The sequence below is a fragment of the Sylvia atricapilla genome, chromosome 23 (assembly GCF_009819655.1).
Source record: "Sylvia atricapilla isolate bSylAtr1 chromosome 23, bSylAtr1.pri, whole genome shotgun sequence".
Classification (NCBI taxonomy): Eukaryota; Metazoa; Chordata; class Aves; order Passeriformes; family Sylviidae; genus Sylvia; species Sylvia atricapilla.
The window spans coordinates 4,840,922-4,866,643 of NC_089162.1; the positions used below are offsets into that span (position 1 = coordinate 4,840,922).

Consider the following 25,722-nt stretch of genomic DNA (forward strand, 5'->3'; position numbering starts at 1 on the left):
AGAGAAGTGGCAGCCAGCCTCTTCCCCCTCATCCCTCCCTGCTGCTCCGAGCTTCCAGGGAAGATTTTATTTACCAGCTTCCAGGGAAACCACGCAAGGAATGGGGAAAAAAAAAATCCCCTAACTTTGTCTCCTCCTGCAGAAAACAGCCAGAGGCAGGCCAGAGCTGTGACAGGGACAGAGCCACCCCCACGGAGCCATGTCCCTGCCATGTGCCAGCCCGGTGACCCCTGGGGACAGCCGTGTGACAGGGCCGGGCTCCAGCGGCGCTCCGAGCCCTGCTGAAAGCGTTAACGCTCAATTAGTAGCTGCCAGGTACGAGCTATCACACATTCATCTCTCCCTGGGTAATTCACGTTCCAGGGCTCTCGGCTTTCCCACATGCCGCTCTCTCTCTCTCTCTCTCCCTCCCTGGAAAGACAGGTTTCTCCGAAGGGATGGGTGGGCGGGCAGGATCTCCAGCCTCAGCCCCAGCCCGCGGCATGGTCAGGGACAACATCCCCGGGACACGGGAGGACAGGGCGGAGGAGCGCCGCGAAACCCTAACACGGGAAAAAAAATAAAAAAATAAAAAAAAATTAAAAAAAAAATATATATATATAAAAGTGAGGGAAGCTGAGGGTTCCCAAGTGGCCCTGACGTCTATTTGCAGGCCAGGGGAGAGAGATTTCAGCCTCCAGGAAGCAGCGAGGTGGCAGCGACCCGGCGGAGCTTGGCACGGGCAGCTCCTGCAGGGGCTGGACTCCTGCCACCCGGGGCAGGCACTCAGGCCCTGCGGCGGGCCCGGGCGGCTGCCGCCCTCTTCTCGAGTGTTTTTTCTCTGGGTTTTCCCCCATCCTGAAAGCTGACGCGATCGGGTGTCTTCACTGCGTCAAACAGGAATTTATTTGCTGGTGGCTCCCGGCCAGCTCCAAAGGCTGACGACCACGGCAGCTCTCCTTTCCCCCACATCAGAGCACCTTTTGTTCACCAACACGAGTTTCTCTTCTTTTCTCTCTCTCTTTACTCCTCCTGGTGCTTTTTTTTTCCCCGTGTTCCAGAGCGGAGCAGCGAGGTGGCTGTGCCGGGTGGCATCTCCAGCCGGACAGGAATCCCGGGCATCCTCTGGGCAGGTTATTCCTGACCCGGCCACGGGCAGGGCACCAGTGCCCTCTCCTGGCCCCAGACACAGCCGGGAATGGCTTTTTTCTGGTTGTGCTCAATGAAACGGCGGGGAAAAATTTAAATATTTCGGTGGTTTTCTGCCCAGAGAGCAGCAGCAGCCAAGGCCGTCCCCTTGGGTGCCCTAAGCTTTGGTGATGTGGGGAGAGAGCACACCCTCCTTATGAAAAACGGGGGGTGGATCACAGCATCCCCTCTGCTTTCTGCCGTGGAAATGGGATTATCGGTATGGTTTTACTCTGATCGCTGCTAAAATCACCCCCAGACACCACCAAATGCGCTTTTTTTTTTTTTTTTTTTTTTTTTTTTTTCCCTGTAGCCATCCACAGTTTTTCCACTCTCCTCCTCATTGCAGGCACCGTGCTCTTCCTCTCCTGCTCCCAAGGTTCGTTCCCCTCTTGGAGGGAGACAAACCCTGCAGGGAGCACCTGATTTATGGGAGACGGCCACAGAAATCCCCAACGTTCTCTTCTGGCAAGGCTGGGGACATCCCGCGATGCTGCAGGGAGCGGCTGGACCACGAGCATCCCTGTCCCGACATCATCCCGACATCATCCCGACATCCCGGGCCCAGCCGCGCTCCGCCAGCACCCACTGCTGGAAGCCGGGGAACTGCAGCGGCCACTCCAGAGCCTGGGATGACAAAATCCAGCCCGTGGAAGGTCGCTGGGATGTGTCCCCACCACGCCAGAGCCAGCCCGTGTCCGTCCCGACATCCCTGTGCAGAGGTGGGAACGAGCTGCAGCCCCTGGAATCCACCCTGCTCCCAGCCCCGGGGATGGGTTTAACCCCAAAAACCGGCCCCAAACCCCACGGGGGTCCTGCTGCAGCAGCAGCCGGGATAACCGAGAACAAACCCTGCTCCCCTTGCCGGGAAAAGTGGGTGGGCGAAGCAGAGAAAGGCTGGGAGCGCTCGGCCCCATCGCTGCATTCCCCACGCTAGAGGGAATCAGAGCTCCACGTTTCTCCCTCCGGCAGCTCCGGGCTGGTCCCGAAGTGCCGCCCTTCAGCAGCTCAGGAATTCATCAGGGATATTTCCCGCACCCGGAGAAGCCTCATGGGATCACCGGGTGAGAGGAGCTGCTCGTCCTGGTGGGTTTATCCAGCACAGCTCGAGCCCAAAGCTCCCAAACTGCTGGGGATGAGCCAAACCTGCTCTGTGGAGGGTCTGAAGGATGGTGGGTTTGAGGTGAAGCATCACCTTGGTTCAGCATTTGGTTGTTGAGCCCAAAATTCCTGAGTGTTCTCCCCCAATCCATGGCTCTGCACCAGGTGCAGGTCTGAGATTTACCCATAAAGGAACAAATCTGAATTCACACACAGATTATCACGCACAGAGAAACTTTTAGGCCAAGGATGCTTTAAAAAAAAATCAGTTTATTTTACCTTACAAATGATAAATAATTTGTTTTTTTAAAAAAATCATTTCAAGTGTGTTTTACTTCATGTTCCAATATTAAAATACCTTTCCCTTCTCCCCCCACCCCCTTAAGTGATCGATACAAAAATAATTGTGACCAAATTCTTCTTTTTTTTTTTTTATTATTTCGCAAAAAAATTTCCTGTATTTGAGGCAAAAAGGCACATTGTGAAGGCTTTTCACCAGGAGGCACAGGGGCTCCTAAAGACCCCAAGAGCTTCTCTCCCCTCTGTGCTTGTCCTAATTTGGGTGGAAGAGGACACAGAACCAGGCAGCACTTCCAGTGCTTTTTGTCTGATCCCTCCAGGAAGATTCCAGGGCCAAGGACAACTTCAGTGCTGTCCTTGTTTAACATCAAAGGGAAAACCAAGGCACAGCAAAGCAGTACAGTTATTTAAGAGCTTCTTGTGAATAGCTGGCAGAGCAGGACACGAAACTGGACGTGGATGTAGAATCCTGTCCCCTTCAAAAGCCACCTGGGGTCCTCCTCTCCCCGCTGCAGCCACAGGGTTACGGTGGCAGTCACCAGTCTCCAGATGTTTCTTTCTTAGTTGGAACAGGCACCAAGACCAACACAAAAAGTTGGGCCTTCGCTAGTCTAGGTAGGGATTAATTAAAGCCCTAATTAGCAGCCCTTTAGGGGCACGAGATGCTGGGTTATACCCCCCCGGTGTATCTTCCATGCACAGGGGGATAGAACAGCCAGTCAGGCACTAGGAAAAGCTACAGGCAGGCTCTTGCTTTGGGTGGGCTTCAAACCTTCCTTCCTTCAGGGGGTGTGCTCCCAAAAACCGGCTGTTTCCCCGTGGTTGTGTCACCAGGAGGTGGCCAAGGCACCCAGGGGGGCTTCTTCAGTGGCAGAGAAGTTTGGCAACCCAGGTCGGCAAGATCCTCGCCCTGCCCGCTCAGCTGGAGGCTGGGACGTGTCCCTTTGGGCTCCAGGGCAGGGCAGCACACCCCAAAACCTGCATCCCCTGCTCCAGGGAGCCAGGGCATCATCACCCAGCCAGCTGAGCCCGCTTGTCACAGCACGAGGCAGCGCCAGGTGGGGACAGGGAGGCACAGGAGGCCACGGGGACAGGCACACACCCCGAGCACAAGGCACCACTGTGAACAGCACTCCGTCTCCAGAGCAGCCAGCTCTTTGGCGGGGCAGAGGAGCCACCCCTGGGGAAGCCCGGCCCGGGCTCTAAGTCTCCTCATCCCAGAGGCAGAGCTGCTTTTGAGGCACGTAGTAGTCGAAGGTGTAGCCCTTCTGGCAGCTGCGGATGCCGCACTTGTAGGAGGACACCTTGCCGCCGGCGTCGCGGCTGCGGCAGTACTTGAGCATGCAGGGGTACCACTCGATGCTCAGGGAGTAGCTGCAGATGCAGGGCTTCCAGCGGTCCTGGCACAGCCTGCAGCGCTGCAGCTCCGGCACGTCCGAGCCCTGCGGCAGCACCTCGAACATGGAGCCGTCCACCCCTGCAGAGTGAGCACAGAGTTCAGGGCAGAGCCACCAAAGGTATTCCCACAGAGCCTTCAGGGTGAGGAGGAGGTTGGACAGAGCATTTCCAGGAATTACTGGGATTTAAATCTGAACAGGAACCACGGGAGAGCAAAAGACCCCAAGGAAAGCAAGGTCCAGCAGGTTCGAGCCCTGCAGCAGCACCTCAAATGTGGAGATGTCCACCCCTGCAGGAGCAAGCACAGAGCTCAGGACAGAGCCACCAGGCTGAGGAGGAGGTTAGACAATGTTTCCAGGGGCTGTTGGGGCTTATTATCTGAATGGGAAACAGGAGAAATAAAAGACCCCAAGGAGAGCAAGGTCTGGCAGGTCCGAGCCCTGTGGCAGCACCACTCCTGTGAGACCAAGCACAGAGTTTAGGACAGAGCCACCAAGGCCATCCCCACGCAGCCCCCGGGCACAGGAGGTTTCTAGGGGCTGTTGGGACTTAAATCTGTATGGGAACCACAGGAGAGCAGAAGACCCCAAGGAAAGCTGCAGCAGCACCTCGAACAGCCATCCCTCAGGCTGCTGCCATGAGATAAAGCCAAAGGAGACAGCCACCAAAAGCAGCTGTGGTCTCTCTGCACAGTCCCCAGGCTGAGGAGGAGTTTGCACAGAGTTTGCAAGGATTTACATCTGAACAGGAACCGCGGGAGAACAAAAAGACTGTGGGGTGAGTAAGCCAAAAGACACAAAACCAACATCGCTCCTCCGGGTGGTGGAGCAGGTGAAAGGTTACTTTCAAAATCCCAAATCAGGTTCACTTGGGGAGCACCAGCAGGAGGAGTGAAATCTGCTAACCCAGGGGCTGCTGCAGGGTGACACACGTGCCTCAGAGCCAAAACAACGGCTGCTGATGCCCAAAAACCTGGCAGGAGCCATCACGGCACCGTGCCAGCCTGCTGACAGCAGCAGCTCCTGCAAAACTCACCTTTCTCCAGCCAGAACTTGACGTCTTCCTCGCGGGTGTAAATGGCCTCCTTGGCCTCTGCGCACACGTTGTGGATGTGGGGGCTCAGCTGCGCTGCCTTGCTGAAGTTCACGGCCACGTCCATGCTCAGGTGCTCCAGCCCTCGCACCTCCTCTGCCTGCCTCACTGTCCGTGGGTTCTTCTGCAGAGGGAAATCAGCACAACTTTGAGGCCTGGGTGCATCTTACTCCTATGTGCTGCCAGCATCAGGTGTGGGAACTCCTGCACCCGACCTGGGTGAGAGGCACTTCCAAACAGCCTGCTGCTACTGAAAGCACCCCGTTTTACCATTGTGGTGCTTTCTCCATGGTTTGTCTGATAAATGGTCCCAGATCAGCACTGGCTTTGATGCCTTAAGCTTTAGCTTTCATATTTGCAGGTTCTGTGCTGCCCAGGGGTGAGCTCTGAGCTCACAGTCAGTGTCACTCAGCTCTGCCAGAGCAGGGACACAAACCAAATCCTTTTTCTGCTGAGAACCAAGGACAACTTTCAGCCCCAAAGCACAAATAACGATGGACTGAAGGGAGGAACGAGAAGGATGAGACCTCACAACCTGGAGCTGGAATTGGACAATTAAACCCCAATATGCAAATGGACCAAAAGTTATAAGAATGTAAGATCTCATGGCCAGTCTGCCATTTTGGTGACTATTTGGATCCTGGGTGCAGCCTTGGTCAGGCTCTTTTCCTGCCCAAGGTGGATCCTAAAGGCCTTTCAATAAACACCTAATTTACTCTCCAGCTCTGCCCCGTCTCTGTTTCAGGTCAGCCTTCCAAGGCATCAACTCCACTGGGGCAGGGATTTTTTTCACAGCCACTCACTCACCCCTGACACAACTCAGGCTCAACCGAATCTCCAGTGCTTTACTAGACCAGGATCAACACCACTGATGCACTCAGCTGAAACCCAGACCCCTGAAGCAGGAGGGGTGGTCAGAGGTGGAAGAGCTGAGCTGTCAGGCAGGAGAGCCGGGAGAATTCCTGGCTGGAAGGGAGGATGGAGCCGTACCTGCCGCAGCTTGGCCATGGACTCGCTGGGGATGATCTCGTTGCGGTGCAGCCGGGTCACAAAGCACAGGGCCTGGAACTGGCTCTGGCCCCTCTCCAGCTCCCCCAGGATTAAGGCACGGAAAATCTTCACCTCCTGACAGAGAGAGAGAAATAACCAGAGTGAGAGTTGCACATCTTCGGTGTCAGCGAGGTGAACTGAGAGGCAGGGGTCAAAGAGAAAGGCTCCAGCCCAAAAACAAAGGCAAAGGTCTCATTCTTGTGCTACCTGAGCACAGGGGTGTGCTCCCAGCTCCAGTCCCACCCCAAAGCCTGCAGCAGAATCCCTGGTGTGTGCAGAGAATGGAGGGTTTTCACAATCCCACTGTGGCAAGGCCAAATTGCTGCCAGGTCACATCCCACATCCATCAGCTGAGGGTTCCTGTGCCTTCCCAAGAAGGGAAGCAAAGCCCCGAGGAGCCTCAGTCTGGTTTTGTTGTGCAAATATCACGCAGCCATTATCTTCATGCCTTACTGAGTGAGCAGCCCCAAATTTCCTCTGCTGCCTCCCTTCATTTGCTCCTTGACAAGTGGCATCTGGGAGAAAAAAGTTACTCATCCCTGAACGTGCAGAACAGAAGTGAAACTGAAATTGTTAAAGGCAGAAGGAGCTGCTGTGATCAGCTGCAGCTGACTTCCTTTTCTGTCCAGGTCACTAATTTTGGCATTTTATATGATGTGGATTGCAGTCCTTTCCAGAACCAGCTTGGAAATCAGTCACAGTTCCTTCGTGTAGAGTCACAGAATTCCTGGTGAACAGCAAAGCCTCCCAGTGTCCTGCTCTGCCACCAACCCCTGATTTGTTTGCAGAGATCCATCCCTGGATCTCCGTGGGAATGTGGCACCCCTCGGTGCCATCCCAAGGGCTAAGCAGGGCTGGGACAGGGAGAGCAATCCCTGCCTTTGGCACCTCCTGCAGCCAAACCCTGCACAGAGAGCTGGGCAGACGCTGGTGGCTGGAGAGCAGCTGCTCCAACCCTGCTCCTCCTGCACTGCTCCTGCTCCATGGCTCCCTGCCTGGGCCTCCCAGCCTCTCTCTGCCCCAGAAAGGAGCATTTCTCTCTCCCAGCTGAGCTTTCCTGCCCACAGAGCCCACTGTTTATTTCCGTGCCCAGCAGAGGAACGGGAACGCCATTCAGCGCACATCTGGACAGCTGCAAGAACAGCATTTCCACCCCCAGGATGGGAGAAATCATCTGCCTGCTGCAATCGTTGAAGAGCAGGGCACAAGAGGAGGCTGGAGAAGAAAGAGATACCAAAAATTCTTGTGACATTCCTATGGAATCGTTCCTTTTTTTTTTCCAAGAGGTTTAATGGGGACGTGTCCCGCTGAGGCACTGGCACCACTGGAATAACCCACATTCCCCATCCACATTTGGTCCAGCTGCCTTCCAGCTCCCAGCTGGGAGCTCCCACAGCACGCAGGGCCCATGGATGAGCAGACTAAAACCAGGAGCTGACTCTGGCATATTCCTCAGCTGCGGATTTAATTCTAATTCCCTTTGAACAGTCTGGGAAAAGCACGCAGGGACAGCCACGGTTTGCATTCGGGCCGAAACCCTCCACAGGCAGGGGGAGATTAAAAACAGTGCAGCACTTCCCAGGTTGGAGGCAATTTTTATAAAATGAGAACGTGCTGAGCAGCTGATTAATCCTCCTGATCCGTCTATTTAAGAATTAGCCTTCAGCCAGCCAGCTCTTTCCTCTTCAAGGCTGAGGCAGACGAGGAATTCACAACTCCCTCTGCCCGACCTCCAGGTGCCAGGGATTTCCAGAGCCTTTGCTGACACCAAGGGAGATGCATTGGGACAGACAAGAATGGGCTGGCTTGCCAGCATTCAAACAGCTTTAAAAAAAGATGTTTTTTTCAAGGATCTGGCCTCTGTAGCACGAGGGAGAGAAATCCCACCTTTACCTGGCTCCAAGCAAAGCCAAAGTGGACCTTGCAGTGACCACCCTGCCCTGGGAAAAATCAGCCTCTTCTTCTCCCTGTCCCAGACCCTTTTTTGGCTTTGACCCAGCTCTCCCTGCAGCCCCAGGTGGAGCAAGAACCAAACCACTCTGCTTAAAAAAGACCCCACAGGGAAAGAGCCCCCAAAGCTTTCCCCTCTCGGAGAGCACCTTCCCCTCGCCTCATTCCCGGCAGGAAAAGCAGTGAACCAGTGCCAAGGTGGGTGAACCCAGCCAAGGCAGCACCTTGAACTCTGGGCTCCTGCAGAATTTCCCAGCAGGGAACAAGCCCCAGCAGGGCAGAGCAGAGCGGGGACTCTCCGGGTGAACTCGGGGACTCGTGGGCGCAGTGACATCTGGGCTTTGGGTGACAAACCCTGCAGGGAACAGCCAGCCCTGCAGCAAGGCCACAGCAGCTCCTCCAGGCAGCACAGAAATCAGCTCTCAGAGGCCACAGCAGCTCCTCAAGGCTGCGTGGAAATCTGTGCTCCCAGCTCTCAAAACCCCAGAGCTGCCTGTCCCTGCACAAGGCACTTCCAAGGAGGAGCAGGGAAATCATCCAACTTCTTCCCTCCTCACCCTGTCCTCAGCCAGGGGCTGTCACTGGGGGGGTGAGAGCAGCTCAACCCCTCCTGCCTGGCGTTTATTCCAGCAGGGATTTCCAAGCCTGTGTGGTCCAGCTCCCAGCCCAGCAACGATTCCACGTGGAGTGGAGCAAACCAGTTCCCAGGGAAATAAATCATTTCAGTGCCTTCCTCCTCGCAGCCCATTCAGCTTTCCTGCCAAAGTTCTCTCCCCTAAGGCCATCAGCGCTGCTGTGGGGACCCAGTTTTGTCTTTGCAGTGGCACCAGGCAAAGGGGAATGTGCTGCTGTGGACACGGGGTGACACCAGCACTGCTGGGCCCAATTCTGCACACTGTCAGCAGCCTTGGCCCCAGGGAACGAGCACAGCTGGCCAGAATTCCAGAGTTTGCACAGCGCAGGGAACTGGGTGTTGCATCCACAGCGAGGGTCCAGCCAGCTGAGCTACCCTGAGTGGGTGTGGATTTTGGTTTTTAACCCCTCCGTCTCTGGAAACGGCTGGAACGGAGAATTTGGGTGTGCTGCCTCTCATATTCAGGCATCTGTAAAGGCAAACCAAGGATGTGCTGGGAGAGGGGGAATAAAAAGCACATTTTCTGAGCAATAAATAAGATTCTAGAGAGTAACAAACACCAGGGTGTTTTAATGAGCCCTCCCAAAGCCTCCTGAACGTCCCTCATTTCCTACTTTTGGTATCTGTTCCGAGAAAAATCTACTTTCCACCTCACACAGATCAAATCCGTGGTCAAGACGCCTTCCCTTGTCACCTGGTGATTTGTCACCTAACACGTGGCCCCCTGGCACGAGGAAATTCAGACACCACCACCCCGAGACATCCCACAACAGCTTGACCCACACTGGCAGGGCCAGGGTTAAAACACTCCCCAGGCTCCCTCCCTTGTGTTTCCAGCCTCAGCTTTTCCAGCCATCCAAAGGGAAGAGAGAAACTTCTCTCTATCTTTGTGCCGACCTTGAAATAAATAAACCCACCCACTTCGTTCTCAGGCTGTGTTTAACAACTGGCAACATCACTGGGTTCCAGTCAGAAACAACATTCAGGGCTGCTGAGCCCCCTCAGGATTTATTTTTTTTGGTTTGTTATTTTTTGCAATACATTTTGTGCCTGACCACGGAAAAAAGAAGCGTTTTTATTCCCCTTCTTTCAAACGGCAAGAAAAGAAAAGGGTCACCTCTGCTCTGCCCAGAAAACACCGAGTCCCAGTTTGAACTCGCACTGACCAGTTTGTGCTGCACCAAGGAGAAAACAACCCGGTGTTCCCTGAGGACACAGCTCCTCCAGGTCCAGCTCTGGAGGGCGGGCAGGGATGGCAGAAAATTCCAGGGAAAGATGAAAATCCCAGCCCTGTGGAAGCCCCAGGCACTGCTCAAGTCCCCACCAGTGTCAGAGCAAAGACATGAACAATGATCACATTTAGCTCCTTTCTTCCCCAGCCCCTGGTCTGGCAACCACAAATTGCCAGCAGAGGGGGAAAAAAAAAAATTAAAAAAAAAAATTAAAAAAAAAAATAAACCCCTGCCTTTGGACGAACCCCCTGCAATCGAAGCCAGAGGAATGGAAAAATCATTTGTGGAAAAACCCCAGCATCCTGGCCACATCATCAGGCTCAAGGGCAGCAGATGAACAACCCCAGCTGCTTTTGGGAACACGCAGAACCCCGCGACCTTCGGCGCAGGGAGAAGTTGCGTAATTTCAGGGCAGAACAGGGAACTGTCTGGGTGCAGCTGGAGCAGGTCAGAGGGGGAAGGCTGGCCAGGCTGCTGCCTGCTCACACATTACTCACCTCACCACAAAGCCAGCTCCCTGCTCCTTCATCTTTCCCCCTGGCTCTTCCCAGCTATTTTCCAGCAAATCCATGGAGCAAAAAGAGAGCCAGGCCCCAGCTGCCCTAAAACTGAGGATCAGGGATTTGCATTTCTGCAAGTCGGATGCTTGCAAAACCCTCGGGGGACCATCACTTCCAGCAGGGGCTGAGGAGCTCAGGATTTAACCTGTGGACTCCAAACACCTCCTGAGAGCCCCAGCCCAGAAGAAACTCAGCTCTAATAAGGCTGGGAGGGAGAGAAGGTGTAACACACTCACTCAGGGTTGTGGGTGAGCTCTGAGCTCTCAGGAAGAGCTGAAGCCAGTGAAAAATGCTGAAAAATTCAGCAGCTCAGCACAGGTCACCTCCCAGACTCCCAAAGGGCCTCCCTAGAGGATCTGTAGAGTTTGGATTTCCCTCGCCTTGGAATGTTCAAGTTTCTAATCCACAGGCTTCAGAGCCCTTCCTAACCTCCCTGCTGTGTCATGGCTTGCAATTATTCAGGATTTTCTTTACTAAGAGTCACAGGGCTGATTCCCTGCACATGTGCTGGAGTATTTGGAACATGCCACCAACTTCCCAACTCCCCACGGCTTCTGCTGGCCCCTCAGAGAGGAGAAGGGACATCTGAGGGGTTTGCAGGGACACTGAGACTGAAAGGGGAAGAGGCACCAGGACAATCCCTGGCAAAAAGGCTCCAAGGTTCACAGCAGGCTGGGACACAACACCTTCCTATATCTCATGGCTCTGGGCTTCCTCCTGCTGCAAAGCAAAGTCCACCTGAGCAAAGAGCCAGGACGGAGGGTTGGAGTGAGATAACACAGCTGGGCCACCCTGGGAAAACTGCTCTTCCCTGGGCAGTGGGCAGCTCCCTGCCTGCAGCCAGGCTTGGCATCTCCGTGCCCACGACACACGTGGGATGTGGGGCTCCAGCTGAGCAGCATCACCTCCCTGCATCACCTCGGGGCTGTGCTCAGTGCCACGGCCAGCTGCCACTCAACCACACCCCACACCCCACAGGAGCCCCCAGAAGAGCAGGAGCCCACCTGAGGAATGAACTGTGCCCCACTGATCACAGACAGACATCCCAGGGATACAGCAGGGCACGGACAGCCCAGAGCAGAGCAGGACCCGAGATCTGCCCCAGCCCAGCCTCTCCTGCCCTGACCCCGCTCCGTGCCTGGCTGTGCTGAGCCTGCCACGCCAAACTGGGAGGAATCGTGCTGCTCCCTTCACCAGCGTGGAGACAGCCCCGGTACAGGTGTGACACGGCTGGGGACAGCGAGCCTGGCGAACTGTCCTGGAGCTGGGCGGGAGAGCTCCAACAAAGCCCCCGACGCTGCGGGAGCGTGGATGGACTTTTCCCTGCGCATTCCGACGGCCTTTCCACGCCTCTGAAACACTCCTGGCTCCTGGACCCGCAGCCAAGATCCCCGAGCTGGGATGGACTGGGGTCTGGAAGGAGGACGGGAAGGATCGCCATCGCACAGAGCGCACAGAAAGTGCTGAGCAGACCCTCCCGAGAGGTGCCGGGGGCCAGCGCTCCCATCCCGCAGCCTCCAGCCTCCTCCAGCCCCGCCGGGAACCGCCGCGGGACCCGGGGATGCGCTCCCGGGTCTATTCCTGTCCCAAAGCCCCGGGGATGAGCTCCCTGTTCTGTTCCTGTCCCAAATCCCCAGGGATGAGCTCCCGGGTCCGTTCTTGTCCCAAAGCCCCGGGGATGCGCTCCTGGTTCTGTTCTGTCCCAAAGTCCCGGGGATGAGCTCCCGGTTCTGTTCCTGTCCCAAAGCCCCAGGGATGAGCTCCCGGGTCCGTTCTGTCCCAAAGCCCCAGGGATGAGCTCCCGGTTCTGTTCCTGTCCCAAATCCCCAGGGATGAGCTCCCGGGTCCGTTCTTGTCCCAAAGTCCCGGGGATGCGCTCCCGGGTCTGTTTCTGTCCCAAAGCCCCGCGGATGCTGTTCCCGCTCCGTACCGATCTGAACTCCCCGCGGATGCTCTCCTTTGCCCCGAACCTGCCCAAACTCCCCCGGGGATGTTCTCCTCTCTCTGTATCCGACTGAACCCCCCGGGGATGCTCTCCCCAGCTCGCTCCCTGCCCGAACACCCCCGGGGATGCTCTCCCTCGCCCCGTACCTGTCTGAAATCCGCCGTGAGCGTGACGAGGGCGCCGTCGGCCGCCCTTAGCTCCAGGCTGACGCAGTCGGCGCCGCTGTCGGCCTGCAGGCTCTCCTCCGTCACCTGCCCTCCGGGCAGCCGCACCCGCACCCGCAGCTCAGCCCGCGCCGCGGGGCCGGGCAGCGGGGCCAGCGCCAGCCACAGCAGCGCGGGCAGCGCCGGCAGCCGCGGCCGGGAGCCGCGCATCCCCCCGCGGCCGCGGCTCAGCGCAGGGCGCGCATGGGGCGGGGGGCGCGGGCCGAGCGCCGAAGGCGGCGGGGGAAGGCGGCCCCGCCGCGCCCCCGGCCCCGCGGGGATGCCTCGTTGGCCCGGCTCATTCAGAGCCCGCCCGGCTCCGGCTCTCCGTTCTCTCGGTGCCGGCCCGCGCCGCTCTGCGCTCGCCCCCCGCCCGTCACTTCCCCCCTGGAGCCGGGACGGCCCCGCCGAGCAGCGCCCGCCCCGTCGTTAAAGGAGCAGCGCCGGGCGGGCGGGGAGCGGAGAGCGGCGGGCGAGAGCTGGGTGTGAGTGTGGATCTGTCCAGAGCACCGGGTGTGAGCTGGATCCATCATCCTGAGCCCTGGGTGTGAGTGTGGATCCATCATCCTGAGCCCTGGGTGTGAGTGTGGATCCATCCAGAGCCCTGGGTGTGAGTGTGGATCCATCATCCTGAGCCCTGGGTGTGAGCTGGATCCATCATCCTGAGCCCTGGGTGTGAGTGTGGATCCGTCCAGAGCACCGGGTGTGAGCTGGATCCATTATCCAGAGCGCTGGGCGTGAGCGTGGATCCATCACCCAGAGCCCTGGCTGTGAGCGTGGGTCCATCCAGAGCACTGGGTGTGAGCTGGATCCATCATCCTGAGCCCTGGGTGTGCACATGGATCCATTATCCACAGCCCTGAGTGTGCACATGGATCCATCACCCAGAGCCCTGGGTGTGAGCATGGATCCATCGTCCACAGCCCCAACCCTGCGGATCCAGCTCAAATCATGGAATCACGGAGTGGTTTGGCTTGGAAAGCGCCTTAAAGACCACCTAAAGTTCCACCCCCGTCTTAGGGACACCTTCCATTATCGCAGGATGCTCAGAGCTCCATCCAGGCCAGCCTTGAACACCTCCGGGGATGGGGCAGCCACAAAGAAATCAATGAAACACACTCAGAGCTTTGTGAACGTGTTCTCGCTGCAACTCAAACACCATTGATGTGACTCCTCAGGCTCCCAGTGCCACAGGTCCGGTGTGAGCCACTCTGGAGTCGTCCCTGCCCCTGAGCATGTAACTGGGACACCTTCAAAGTCTCTCTCCCACTAATGAAGGAGCTGGGTCAGCTCAGAGGCTGCAGCTCCCTCCCTGAACGCCCCCGATGTGCCCTCCACTTTCCCGGGGCTGTGATCATTTCCAGACGGGCAGATGCTGCTGAAGGGCCCCTTTGATTTCCAAAGGTCTCTCTGCAAACACAAAGGTCACTGTGGCAGCAGGATCAGGGCCCCGGAGAAAGAGCACAGAAATAAATGGAAATAACCATTTAAAGCCACGCTCCCAGGCAGGGAGATCCCACTTGTCCAAACAGTGCTTTTTGTGTCACCTCACACAAAGCTTTAACCTGAAATTTTCACAGCTCCCTTCAAGCAAAATCGGCTCCTTGAATTTTTTTTTCTTTTTTTTTTTTTTCCAGGACAATAGCAGCGCTAAAAATAAGAGGAGGGAAAGTGAAGAGGGAGGAAAGCAACGGCTCAGCTCGGGTACAAAGAGGAGAGGGAGGGCCCACAAGGTGGGAAGGCACAGAAAGATGCTCATGACAAAAGCTGCGAAAGGAGAAGGCCCCACTCACACAGCGAATTTATTCAGAGGAGATTATGCAAAAAACCAGGAGGGTCCCAGCAGGGGCTGGAGGGAAGAGCACAGTGAGGTCAGTGGGCACTAACAACCCTCACAGGGCTTCCAGTGCACAGCTTCTTCTCCTGCCAAATCTGGAATCCACCTCCCTGCGGCACTGGGGCTAATTCAGGTTTTATCTGAGCCCTGGATCCTGGGCTGTGAGAGGTGATTGGTGTTTTAAATCTATATTGTATTATTGGCTTTTTGCAAATGTTAAAATAAACGCTGTATGGGGAAGGTTGGAGTCGCTTTGCTATATAAATACGGCTTTTATTTCTGCAATTAACAGAGCTTAAAATAGTAATAGGATAGCTGATATAGAGTTATGCTTTTTAATTGAACTGTCTACTTAATTGACTTCCAGTAAATACATAATAAAGACCCTACAACTAATGGGGTTGTAGGGTCTTCATTTAACTGTTTAGATGTTAATTATCAGCATCCCCTGTCTATAAATGTATCGACCAAAACCCAAACTAAAAGTGATAATGAAAGATGAAAACAACCAAAAAACCACACATGCTCCAAAAAAGCACACCCAAAGAGGAGCCACACAGAATAATTCCTGGAATATGTAAACTTATTTGTAGAAAAGTATAAATATGCATCATAATCTATAAATATGCAACAAGCTAATGTAATAAGAAAAGGATTTTAAAAGTGTCTCCAAAAATAATAAGTGTACTCGTAACTAAATACTAAGCACCCAACCGTTTAACCTTTTACTTTATCTCCTATTATATTTTATTAAACATTTTAAATTTTACAAAAAAAACCCCTCCTCCCCAAAAACCCCCAAACAAACAAAAAAACTCCTCATTTTTCACATTGGGGAGTGTCCCTTGCTGTGCTGCTGCAGCCAAGCCTCCTGGGAGTACGTGGTGTTATTTTCCTCCTGGTTAGCTCCTGGAGGAGAGGAAATCAGGATTTTTGGCTCAGGGAGCTCTTCCCGAGGCTCAGCCAGGAATTCTGGAGTGTTCCTGCAGACTGCAATTCTGACCTGGGTTTGATTGCTGAGTGGCTTTGATCCCAGTCCCAGAAATTAATGGACACACAGATTAAAAAAAAAAAAATACAGGGAAAGGATTTAAAACACTGCCAGGCAACAGAATTAAAGAGTCAGGGGCTGTTTGGAGGTGGCAGGGGACGCAGGAGGGGACAGTTTGCAGAGATTTCAAAGGGAAAGGGGACAGAGTGCTCACAGGTGACAGTGAAGAGAACTCGTGCAGCTCCAAGGTTTTGGGACAGCTCTGAGTGGCCAAACCAAGTTTTCCTGGTGTGTCTCAGTCTCTGTACCTTTGCTGTTTGCTGCGTGGATGGAATCTTTTCCGGAGCTCAGAGAAGGTGGAACATTCCCCACAGCTCCGTGCGCCCCTTGGCAGGATCAGTCTGACTGAGTGTTAATGGTCTGGGCCAAGATTTTCTGGTATGTGAGCACACTGCAGCCTTTGACTGGGAGAAAACTTCCATTAAAATGCCTCAGCCACGAAGTTAAGGGAAAAAAAAAAAAAACCCAACAAAAACAAAACCAAAAAAATCCCCCAAAGAACAAAACCAAAGAATCCCCGACAAAACAAAATAAAAAGTGCTGCTACAATCCCCGGCTGAGCTTTGCTGTGAAGTTCCAGAGCGTGGGAGCAGGGAAGCGCAGCCTGACACAGAGTCTGCCTCTATCATCCCCAGGGGAAAAAATAAAACAAACCCAAACTACAAAACAAACCCAAACTACAAAACAAACCCAAACTACAAAACCCCACGGGCTGTTCCTCACCTCCGAGCTCTGCTCACTGGAGCCCCGTGTCCCAAACCCCGGAGGGATCGAGGGGCTCCAAGAGCCCTGGAGGGCGAGGGCAGGGCAGGACAGAGGGTGGAGAGGAGCTGCAGCTCCACACAAAGCTCTGCCTTTCCCCACATTTAAATTTTCCGTGTAAACCGAAGCGTTTGTGGCCATCTCGTCTTCACCGCTCGCCACCCACTGGGTGCTGTGTGAATGCAGCCAGCGGTGATGGAGAAATTCCTGCGGCGGCTTCTCCCTTCACCCATCCCGGGAATGCCTCTGACCTGCGGGGGGGTTGTACTCCTCACCAAATGAAATAAAATGAAATAAAATGAAAATAAAATCGAGAGACTAAAGTGATAATAAATAAATAAATAAATTTAAAAAATAAAATTAAAATAGAACAGAATAGAATAGAATAGAATAGAATAGAATAGAATAGGATAGGATAGGTTAGGATAGGATAGGATAGGATAGGATAGGATAGGATAGGATAGGATAGGATAGGATAGGATAGGATAGGATAGGATAGGATAGGATAAAGTTAAAATTAAATAAATTTAAAATTTAAACAATAAAATAAAATTTAAACCATAAAATAAAATAAAACAGGAGAAAATAGGATAGAATAGAATAAAGTTTAAATGAAATAAACTTAAAATTAAAGCAATTAAATAAAATTTAATAAATAAAATTGGAGAAAATAGAATAGAATAGAATAGAATAGAATAGAATAGAATAGAATTTTAAAAAATCCTTTCCCCTCTTAATCCCCATCTCCTTTACGCAGTCAGGCTCCCAACATCCTGAGTTTTGAAGGGCCAACTCAGTGAAGGCCCTTTCCCTTTTCTGTTTCACCCCAAAGTGAGTAATCAGCCTGTGCTCCAAAGGCCATCAACACCCAAAATTTCCCGTCCCGTGGAGGAGGGAGCAATAATTACTGCCACTTCTCATCAGCTCACAGCAAAGCTCTGCGGCCAGTTTCTTTATTAGGAGCATGAAACCAAAGTATCCCGAGCACCACAACAACACATCAAAGAGGAGGATGTTTGTTGTGAACCAGCTGCTTGTTCTGAGAAATCATCTGGGTGACTCTGGGCCGGAGGAAGGCTGAAAAATGGGGAATAAAAAGGTAAAAATCCTTCTCCCATCCCCTGCCCGGTGTGTTTGGGGTGGGGAGGCTGAAAATTGGGGAAGAAAAAGGCAAAAATCTCTCCCACCCCCTGCCCTTTTGGGGTGGCTGCAGCAGGATCTCGGGCAGGGGCAGCCCCAGAGCTCTGCCGGGTCTCAGCCCCACACGCGGTTCTGCTGCTGCAGAAACTGCTGCACCCTCTGGTTCCGCTCTGAGTGCTGAATCCACGCCCTCAGTGCTCCCCCAAGGAGCTCCAGGTCCTCCAGGCTGCCTCGGATTTTTCAAAAAAGGGCTTTTTGCCTTTCCAAGCCGCCTTTGCCTCGGCACCGAGGGCACAAATTCCGTGCAGGAGCTCGATGCTGGACCCTGAGAGCAACAACGAGCCTTCAACATGAAACTTAAACCCTCCCCGTGATGCTGTGTTACACCACAAGGACACAAACTTCGAACTTCAGAAGGCTGAAAATGACTCCTTGATTTTCGGGATGTGTCTCCCTTTTATACCATTTCACACGGCCCAATGTGATTGGTGACACAGAGACAAACCTCTTCACTGCCATTGGTCAGAGCAGAGGGACATCAAGAAGAAATCCCTCCTAGGGAAAAGAAATTAAAATATAGGTACAGTTCACAAAAATCACTCTACTGTTTACAGAGAATCCCCTAATTTTTTTTTCAGAAAACCAAAACACCTCGGGCACGGAACCAGGGCTCCACTGGTTTATACTTTTATATTATTTTATACTATTATATCCCTTTTATGCCATTTCACACAGCCCAATGTGATTGGTGACACAGAGACAAACCTCTTCACTGCCATTGGTCAGAGCAGAGGGACATCAAGAAGTCCCTCCTGGGGAAAGGAATGAATAACAAAGTTACAGCTACAAAAACATTTCTCCTGTTGACAGAAAATTCCCTGGGGAAAGAATTTTGGAAAACTAAAACACCTCAGGCACGGAACCAGGGCTGCACTCGCCCCGTGAGGTGATTAATTAGGCTGTGTTTAATGAGCTGTGCACAGCCCCCGGCTCGGTCAGGGCACAGAGGAGAAGGATGGAGCAGCCCCAAAGCTGCTGCACCCACCTGATGTTTGGCAGATGTTTAACCCCAGGTTCTGCCCGCTCAGAACACACCAAGAGCAGCCAGAAGCAGTGAATTCCTGGCCCTGCCAGAGCTGGGAAACAGGATGGAGGTGAATAGAGGGTTTTTTCCTATGGATCACCGGGGTTTGGTGTCCCCTGCCCTGGCCCCAGCAGGTTTATTGCCCTGCTCTGTGGAGAGCTCCGAGCTCCTTCCAGCTCAGATGGAGCTCAGGGCAGGAATGTGAAGCCAAGGGGGAGGAATCCCAAACTTTTGGTTGTGCTCTGCAAACGCGGCTCAGCCACTCAGAACAGCCTGAGAAAGATCTGAGGTCTCCCAAATTAAACCCCACCAAAGAGAAGCTTTTACTGCCTGCTCAGTGCAGTTCCTCCTTTTGTTTACCCTGGTGTTAATCCCAACTCGAGTTGGTGTAACTGAGGTCAGGGGTCAGACCCAAACCTTCTGCCTTGGGCTCTTTAATCTTCCATCCTCCGTTTTCCCCGTGCCAAACCACTTTTCAAGCTGCACGACAGAACCATCAGTGCTGTTTGAAGGATTCAATCAGGACAAGTATTTTGGGGAGCTGAGCACACAAAACCCAGCTATTTGCCATTGTTCCCGGCACTACAGAAGTAAAAGAGCTCAGGGAGAGTTAATTGGATTTTTTTTTTTTTATTCCACTCTCTTGGTCCCCCAACTCGTAGATTAATCCCAGCTCTTATCAGGAATATTACTACCAAGGATCTGAAGCTTGATCTGAAGCCCTGGGAAAGGATTTGTGTTTGGGGTTCAGTGGAGATCTTACCGTAGCAGAAAGGAATCAGGCTCGGAGTCATCCCTCATTAATTAAAAGCGATCCCACGTCCCTTGGGAGTGTTCCCTGCTGCCCCTCCTGAATGCCCTCCTTTCCTTGGCAATTACATAAACCAAGCTCCTGAATGGGGGCGAAAAACCAAAAAAAACAACTTCAGTGGCTTAGAACAATGGCCAGCATCTTCTGGCTCTGACCTGCTTACCAGCCTATTCTCTGTCCTGGGCAATTAAGGGGCTGGCTGTAATTAAAGGAGCAGGCCCCATAGCAGAGCACTGGGAAGTTGGTTTGAGTGGCTTTGAAGCTGCTGCAGATGCTTGTCCAGGGATTTTTGTCCTGATTAATTGGGGTCCCACGCTCGTTGGTGCAGCTGCAGGGAGGGTGGGAAGGTGGGGGGAGGTTTTTTGGGGTGTGTAAGAAGGGGATTCTGCCCTTTTTCTCCTGGATCAGTTAATGGGAAGGGACTGGAGAGCACCAGCCTGGTGTTACCTGGTTCAGGTGGGAGAGGGAAGAGCCACAAAATAAAAATTCTGAAGCCACACCACAAAAGCCAGGTGAGGATCCCTCGCAGGGCTCCTGAAGCCCAGAGAGAGAAATCCTGACTGGTGGGAGCTGCTGGAGGTCAGCCAGCCAAAACTGGGCTCCAAGGATCATGTGGAAGGGTCTGGTCGGCCAGGAGACACTTCACAGCTCCCACTGATGGTGTGGGTTTGGGAAGTACAAGGAAATTCCTGGGAAAATCTCCCTGATGGTGAGCACTGCTCCTTACACAAGTAAAAACTCCTCTGTGGATTAATCTCCTGTAGCCCTGGAGATTTGGGTAGTGCCCCTTTTGCTCCCCTGTCCTCTGCTGAGGGCAGAAGTTGTACCTGAAGAGTCGAATTCCCATTCCCTTTGTGTCTGAGTCAGGCTTGGTGTTCCTGGTTTCCCTGCTCCAGCCCTTTTCTGCCCTGCTCCTTCCCTGAATTCGCATCTGGATCCAACTACTCGCAGCAGGATCTCTGCAGCACATTCCTCCCCTCCCTCCTGCCTCTGTCTCGTCCACAGAGGGAAGAAACACAAAGAGGGGGAGGTCAGAGAGAGAAAAAGGAGGACAGGACATGATGAAGACGTTGGGAGGCGGAATAATTTTTTTTCTTTTCCTTTCCTGGACTCAGCTCTTGGCCTGTGTGGCTCTCAAATGCTGCAGAAATACAGGAATTCCATTAAAAATCCACTGAAACAAGCCTTCTGAAGCTGTCCCCATGCCTGGAAGTGTTCAAAGCCAGGGCTTGGAGCAGCCTGATTTAGTGGAAAAGTCTCTGCTCATGGGACAAAGTGAGTTTTAATTCCCAAACCGTTCTGGGATGCTACAAAAGCTGCCCTCAGTGAGCAGAGGGAAAACCTGGGAGCCCTTTCCAGGGATGGAGAGGATGGAGAGGATGGAGAGGATGGAAAGGATGGAGAGGATGGAAAGGATGGAGAGGATGGAGAGGATGGAGAGGATGGAGAGGATAGAGAGGATGGAGATGATGGAGAGGATGGAGAGGATGGAAAGGATGGAGATGATGGAGAGGATAGAGAGGATGGAAAGGATGGAGAGGATGGAGAGGATGGAGAGGATGGAGAGGATGGAGAGGATGGAGAGGATGGAGAGGATGGAGAGGATGGAAAGGATGGAGAGGATGGAGAGGATGGAGAGGATGGAGAGGATGGAGATGATGGAATGCTCTGCAGGTATCTCCCATTGCCCAACCCCAGTGCCACATATTTGGGAATGAAGCAATCCAGGAGGTCAGCGTTCATTAAAGTCCATCAGCTCAGTGTTTGGAGATAAAAACGGGGGCAAGGCTTTGGGAGCAGGAAATGCTCTGAGCATGACGTGTTCCCAGCAAAACAACCCAAAATCCTGCTGGGAACAGCTGAAATCACAGTCCCCAGGGACAGCCTGCCAAGGGCAGGGGCAAAAAGGAGCTTTCGTGTCTCTTCCAACCCAAACCATTCCATGAATAAAAGTGCTGCCTCTCCAAGTGTCCTGAGGAATCCAGGCAGGGAGATGCTCTCAATCATCTCCCTGGCTTGGGAGGGGTTAATTTAAACCAGCACGGTTTAGGTTGGGATGATTCCTGTGGGAATTAAAGGGGGAAATAAAAAATACCCCAAAACCTCCAAGTGGTGAATTTTTAATTGGGAGGCTGACCAAAGAGCAGATAAAGCAGTGTCAGTGTGGAGTTATTATCCTTTAAAACAAATAAAAATAATAATAATAAAAAAAAGGATTTTCCGTGTGAGGCAAGCCTGGTGTGAGAGATATTATAAATCTCGGTGAAGCCCTCAAATTCTAAAAGGATATAAATCTAATTAAAGTGATATAAATCTAACAGGAGAAGTACACTGTAAATCCAGCCAAAATGATATCCATCTAAGGAAAGCAATGCAAATGCACCAGAAGCACCATAAATAAAATCAAAGCAATACAGAAGATGTAACGGAAGCCATCTGAACCCTAAATCAAGCGCTATAAATACAGCAGGATGATCTAAAACTAATTAAAGTGATTTATAAAATGGACATTTTTGAGAAGAATCGCAGCCCCACGGAAGAGGAGAGGAGCTGGAGAAGGAGACCAGGAGAGGTTTTTTGAGCAGTAAAAAAAAAAAACCAAAATCCACAAAGAATCAGCCAAGGTTAAAGAGGTGCTGTGCTCCAGCTGCAAAAAGGGTCAGGGCAGCTCTGAATTTTATTCTGACCCACGTTTGCCAGGGCAAGGCAGCGAAATTTGGATGGTTTTGTGGGGTAAAGGGTGGAAATAATGCCAGAATCCTCCAGCCCAAGCTCCTGGGAGGTTTTGGGGTGTCCTGAGCCAAGCAGGAATTTGTGGGAGCTCAGAACTGAGCCAGCACAGCCCTGACATTTCCCCCCCTGCTCATTCCCAACCCAAATTTTCCTGTGCACAGTGAAACAATGAAAAGAAAATGAAGGATTTGGGGATTTTCTCCACCCCCTCTTCCCCTCCTGTGTCTAAAGGCAGAACTGTCCCAAATCTGCTGTTGGAAACACACAGACACAGTGGGGACAATTTTTTGCCTTAAACTGGAAAAATCTCATTTGTAGTTCCCATTTTCCTCCACTTGCACATAAAATAAGTTCCTAAATGTTTGGTTTTGGTTTTTTTTTTTTTTTTCTTAAGTGATGCAATAATTGACCTAATCCAGCCACAATCCAAATAATCATAATCAATAATGCTGTTTGTCTTTGGGGGGAAAAGAAAAAAAAAATCAATTCCAGAAAATAACCAGGTCTGATTAAAATTCTGGCTGCCTTTAGCAAAAAGAAAGTATTTTCATTCGAAATAATAAAACCCCCTCAGTTCAGCTTTACAATTGTGCTTTTCCCTTCCAATCTTCCTCCGAAGTGCCATATGTGTTATTCCTGCAATTCCAACATTTTCTCGTGCTTGAAAACCATTTGGCATTTGAGCATCTGCGGTGGCCTGAATTTCTTTTTTTTAATATTTTTTTTTCCCAGAGCAAAGGGAAAAAAATCTATTTTGTGGAAACTCACTGGGAAGCTGCAACCCCCTCCCCAAAACCCCCCAACCCAAACAATTTATGTTCAAAAATCAGCCTGGAGGAAAATGCAAAATTATTTTTTTTTTCTGGCAGATTTAGCTGGAAATATTTCCCGTGCTTTTTCTGAAGCATTAAGGCAGGATTCAGCAGCCACTGAGTCAAACAGCTTTAAAAAAAATTCTCCAAAAAACCCAACCCAATTAACCAAAAGGTCTATTTAATTTATTTATGGACAGATGGACACCTGGGGACGGTGTTTGTGTCAATGGTGGTCTTAAAACTCATTGGAAATAGTTTGGCAAATTATATTATTAATATAATATACTATAATATAATAATTATATTATATGATTATGATATGATTAATATAATATAATACAATACAATGCGATGTACTGTACTGTAATATATTATAATATAATATCATATAATAATTTTAATACTTTATTTTATTTTATTTTATTTTATTTTATTTTATTTATATCATATTAGTTTCTGCTCATCAAATCATTGGGATCAGCCTGAAACAAGCAGCTGGAGCTGACCAGGACAGAGTCACCACTTTTTGCCACTCTGTCTCTGATTTAAGGTTCCTCCAGCCAAACCTCCCCGAGGCCATTTCCTGGACTCGAGGACGTGGGCAGAGCATCATCATCGTCCCCTAAACCCTGATTCAGGCTGGAAGGAATGAGGTGGGACTCCTGGAATGCATGAGTGAGCTGGGAATGGGGAAGGAGGTGACTGGGAGCTGTCACACCGTGGCCCAGCAGAGCCTTTCCCTCAGTCACACCTCAGTCATGTGAGAACAGCAAAAACCCTCCTGATTTCACGGAATTCATTCTCCTGGTTGTCCTTCTGGACCAAGTTTCCCACCAAAGGAGGGTTTTCCCTCTGCAGCCCTGGAATCAATCTGTGAAGTGTCCCTGTGGGCACAGGGGGCAGGATGCGGCTCTGGAATTATTTTTTTTTTCCTTTCCTGGACTCATCTCTTGGCCTGTGGGTCTCAAAAGCTGCAGAAATACAAGAAACTCATTAAAACCCAGGGAAACCAATCTTCTGAGGCTGCCCCCATCCCTGGGAAGGCTCTGGGCATCCACACAGGGCAAACACGCCGGGATGAGCAGGGATTCCCAGCCGGGCTGTTCCCAGACAGACACTGAGATAACTGAGCCCTGGGGCACGGGACACTGCTCTGTGCTGTCACTGCAGCCTGCTGGTGGCTGCAGGGGACACGGGCTGGCCAGAGCAGCCTGGGGCACAGGGACAGAGCTCAGGATACAGGGACAGAGCTTGGGACATGGGGACAGAGCTCAGGACACGGGGACAGAGCTCAGGACACGGGGACAGAGCTCAGGACACAGGGACAGAGCTCAGGGTACAGGGACAGAGCTCAGGATACGGGGACAGAGCTCAGGATATGGGGACAGAGCTCAGGACACGGAGACAGAGCTCAGGATACGGGGACAGAGCTCAGGATACGGGGACAGAGCTCAGGGTATGGGGACAGAGCTCAGGGTACAGGGACAGAGCTCAGGATACAGGGACAGAGCTCAGGATATGGGGACAGAGCTCAGGGTACAGGGACAGAGCTCAGGATACGGGGACAGAGCTCAGGATACAGGGACAGAGCTCAGGGCACAGGGACAGAGCTCAGAGCACCATCAGTTGCTCCTCAGAACAGCTCTGGACTAAACTGTGTGAAAATCTTGGCTGGGTGAGGCCAGTGAGACATCGGATAAAATCCCCCCTGTGCCCATTCCTGAGGCCCCTGCTGCTGCTCTCAAACCCTGCTGTGATCCCCAACCCTGTTCCTGTTCCCAAACCTTGCTGTGATCCCCAACCCTGTTCCTGTTCCCAAATTGCTGTGATTCCCAAATCCTACTACAGTTCTCAAACCCTCCTGCACTTCCCAAATCCTGCTCCTTCTCCCAAGCTCTGCTTCTGTTCCCAAACCCTGCTTCTGTTCCCAAACCCTGCTCCCATTCCCAAACCTTTCCACACCTCCCAAACCCTTCTGCTGTTCCCAAACCCTGCTGTAATCCCAAACCCTCCTGAGACTCCCAAACCCCCCTGGGGCTCCCAAACCCCACTCCAGCTCCCTGGTGACGTTATCCCATGGCGTGGCTCCTGGACTCAGCCCAGGTCCCTCGTGTGTCTCAGGCCAAGGTTGATGTCCCCACAGGCAGCGGGATGGAGGCCAAGGGACAATCTGTTCCTCGTTGAGGTCATCCTGCAGTTTGCTGCTGATGTGGCGTTTGGGGGATGGAGCAAAGAGGAATCAAATAAATAATCCCTGCCTCGGCCGGCCTCAGCTCCTCGGATAAAGCAGGAGGAGCACGAGGCCAGCAAAGGAAACCAAACTCCTCCAGGTGACCTTTTCCCCTGCTCCCACAGCAGTGGGGGATAAACCACAGCAGCTCCAGCCGGGAATGGTATCAGAATTTACAGGAATATTTTTGTATCTCCAGTCAGTCTTTCCAAAATTTGGGGTTTTTTTTGTTAGGGTTTTTTTTCCCTTTATTTTTTTGTTTGGCCTTTTTGTTATTTTTTTTTCCCTTTTTTAGTTTTTTGTTTGGTTTGGTTTGGTGGTTGTTGTAGTTGGTTTGGTTTTGTTTTTGGTTTGGTTTGGTTTTGGTTTTTTCAGTTTTTTTGTTGTGATTTTTGGGTGTTTTTTTTGTTTGGAGGATTTTTTTGGGGGGGGAGGTTTTTTTTGTTGTTGTTGGAGTTTTTTGGGGGGTTTTTTTGGGGGGGGTTTAGTTTGGTTTGGATTGGGATTTTTTGTCTCTCTCCCCTCTTTTTCAGAGCGGGGCTTCCCCCAGCCCTGCTCTCCAAACTCTCCCCGCTCCCCACAGCCCAGCCCGAGCTGCTGTGTCATTTTAACGCCCCACCTCAAAGT

At 52.1% G+C, this 25,722-nt stretch overlaps 1 protein-coding gene across 1 annotated transcript; it reads right to left on the reverse strand.

Moving 5' to 3' along the window:
• Window positions 1-2,518: 2,518 nt before the first annotated feature.
• Window positions 2,519-12,818, reverse strand: OAF (out at first homolog). The gene is made up of 4 exons (XM_066334602.1): window positions 12,576-12,818; window positions 6,049-6,183; window positions 5,002-5,182; window positions 2,519-4,045 (listed from the first exon to the last, which is right to left on the reverse strand). Exons 1-4 carry the CDS (start codon window positions 12,801-12,803, stop codon window positions 3,771-3,773), a joined length of 819 nt encoding a protein of 272 aa, XP_066190699.1. The 5' UTR covers window positions 12,804-12,818; the 3' UTR covers window positions 2,519-3,770.
• Window positions 12,819-25,722: the final 12,904 nt, after the last annotated feature.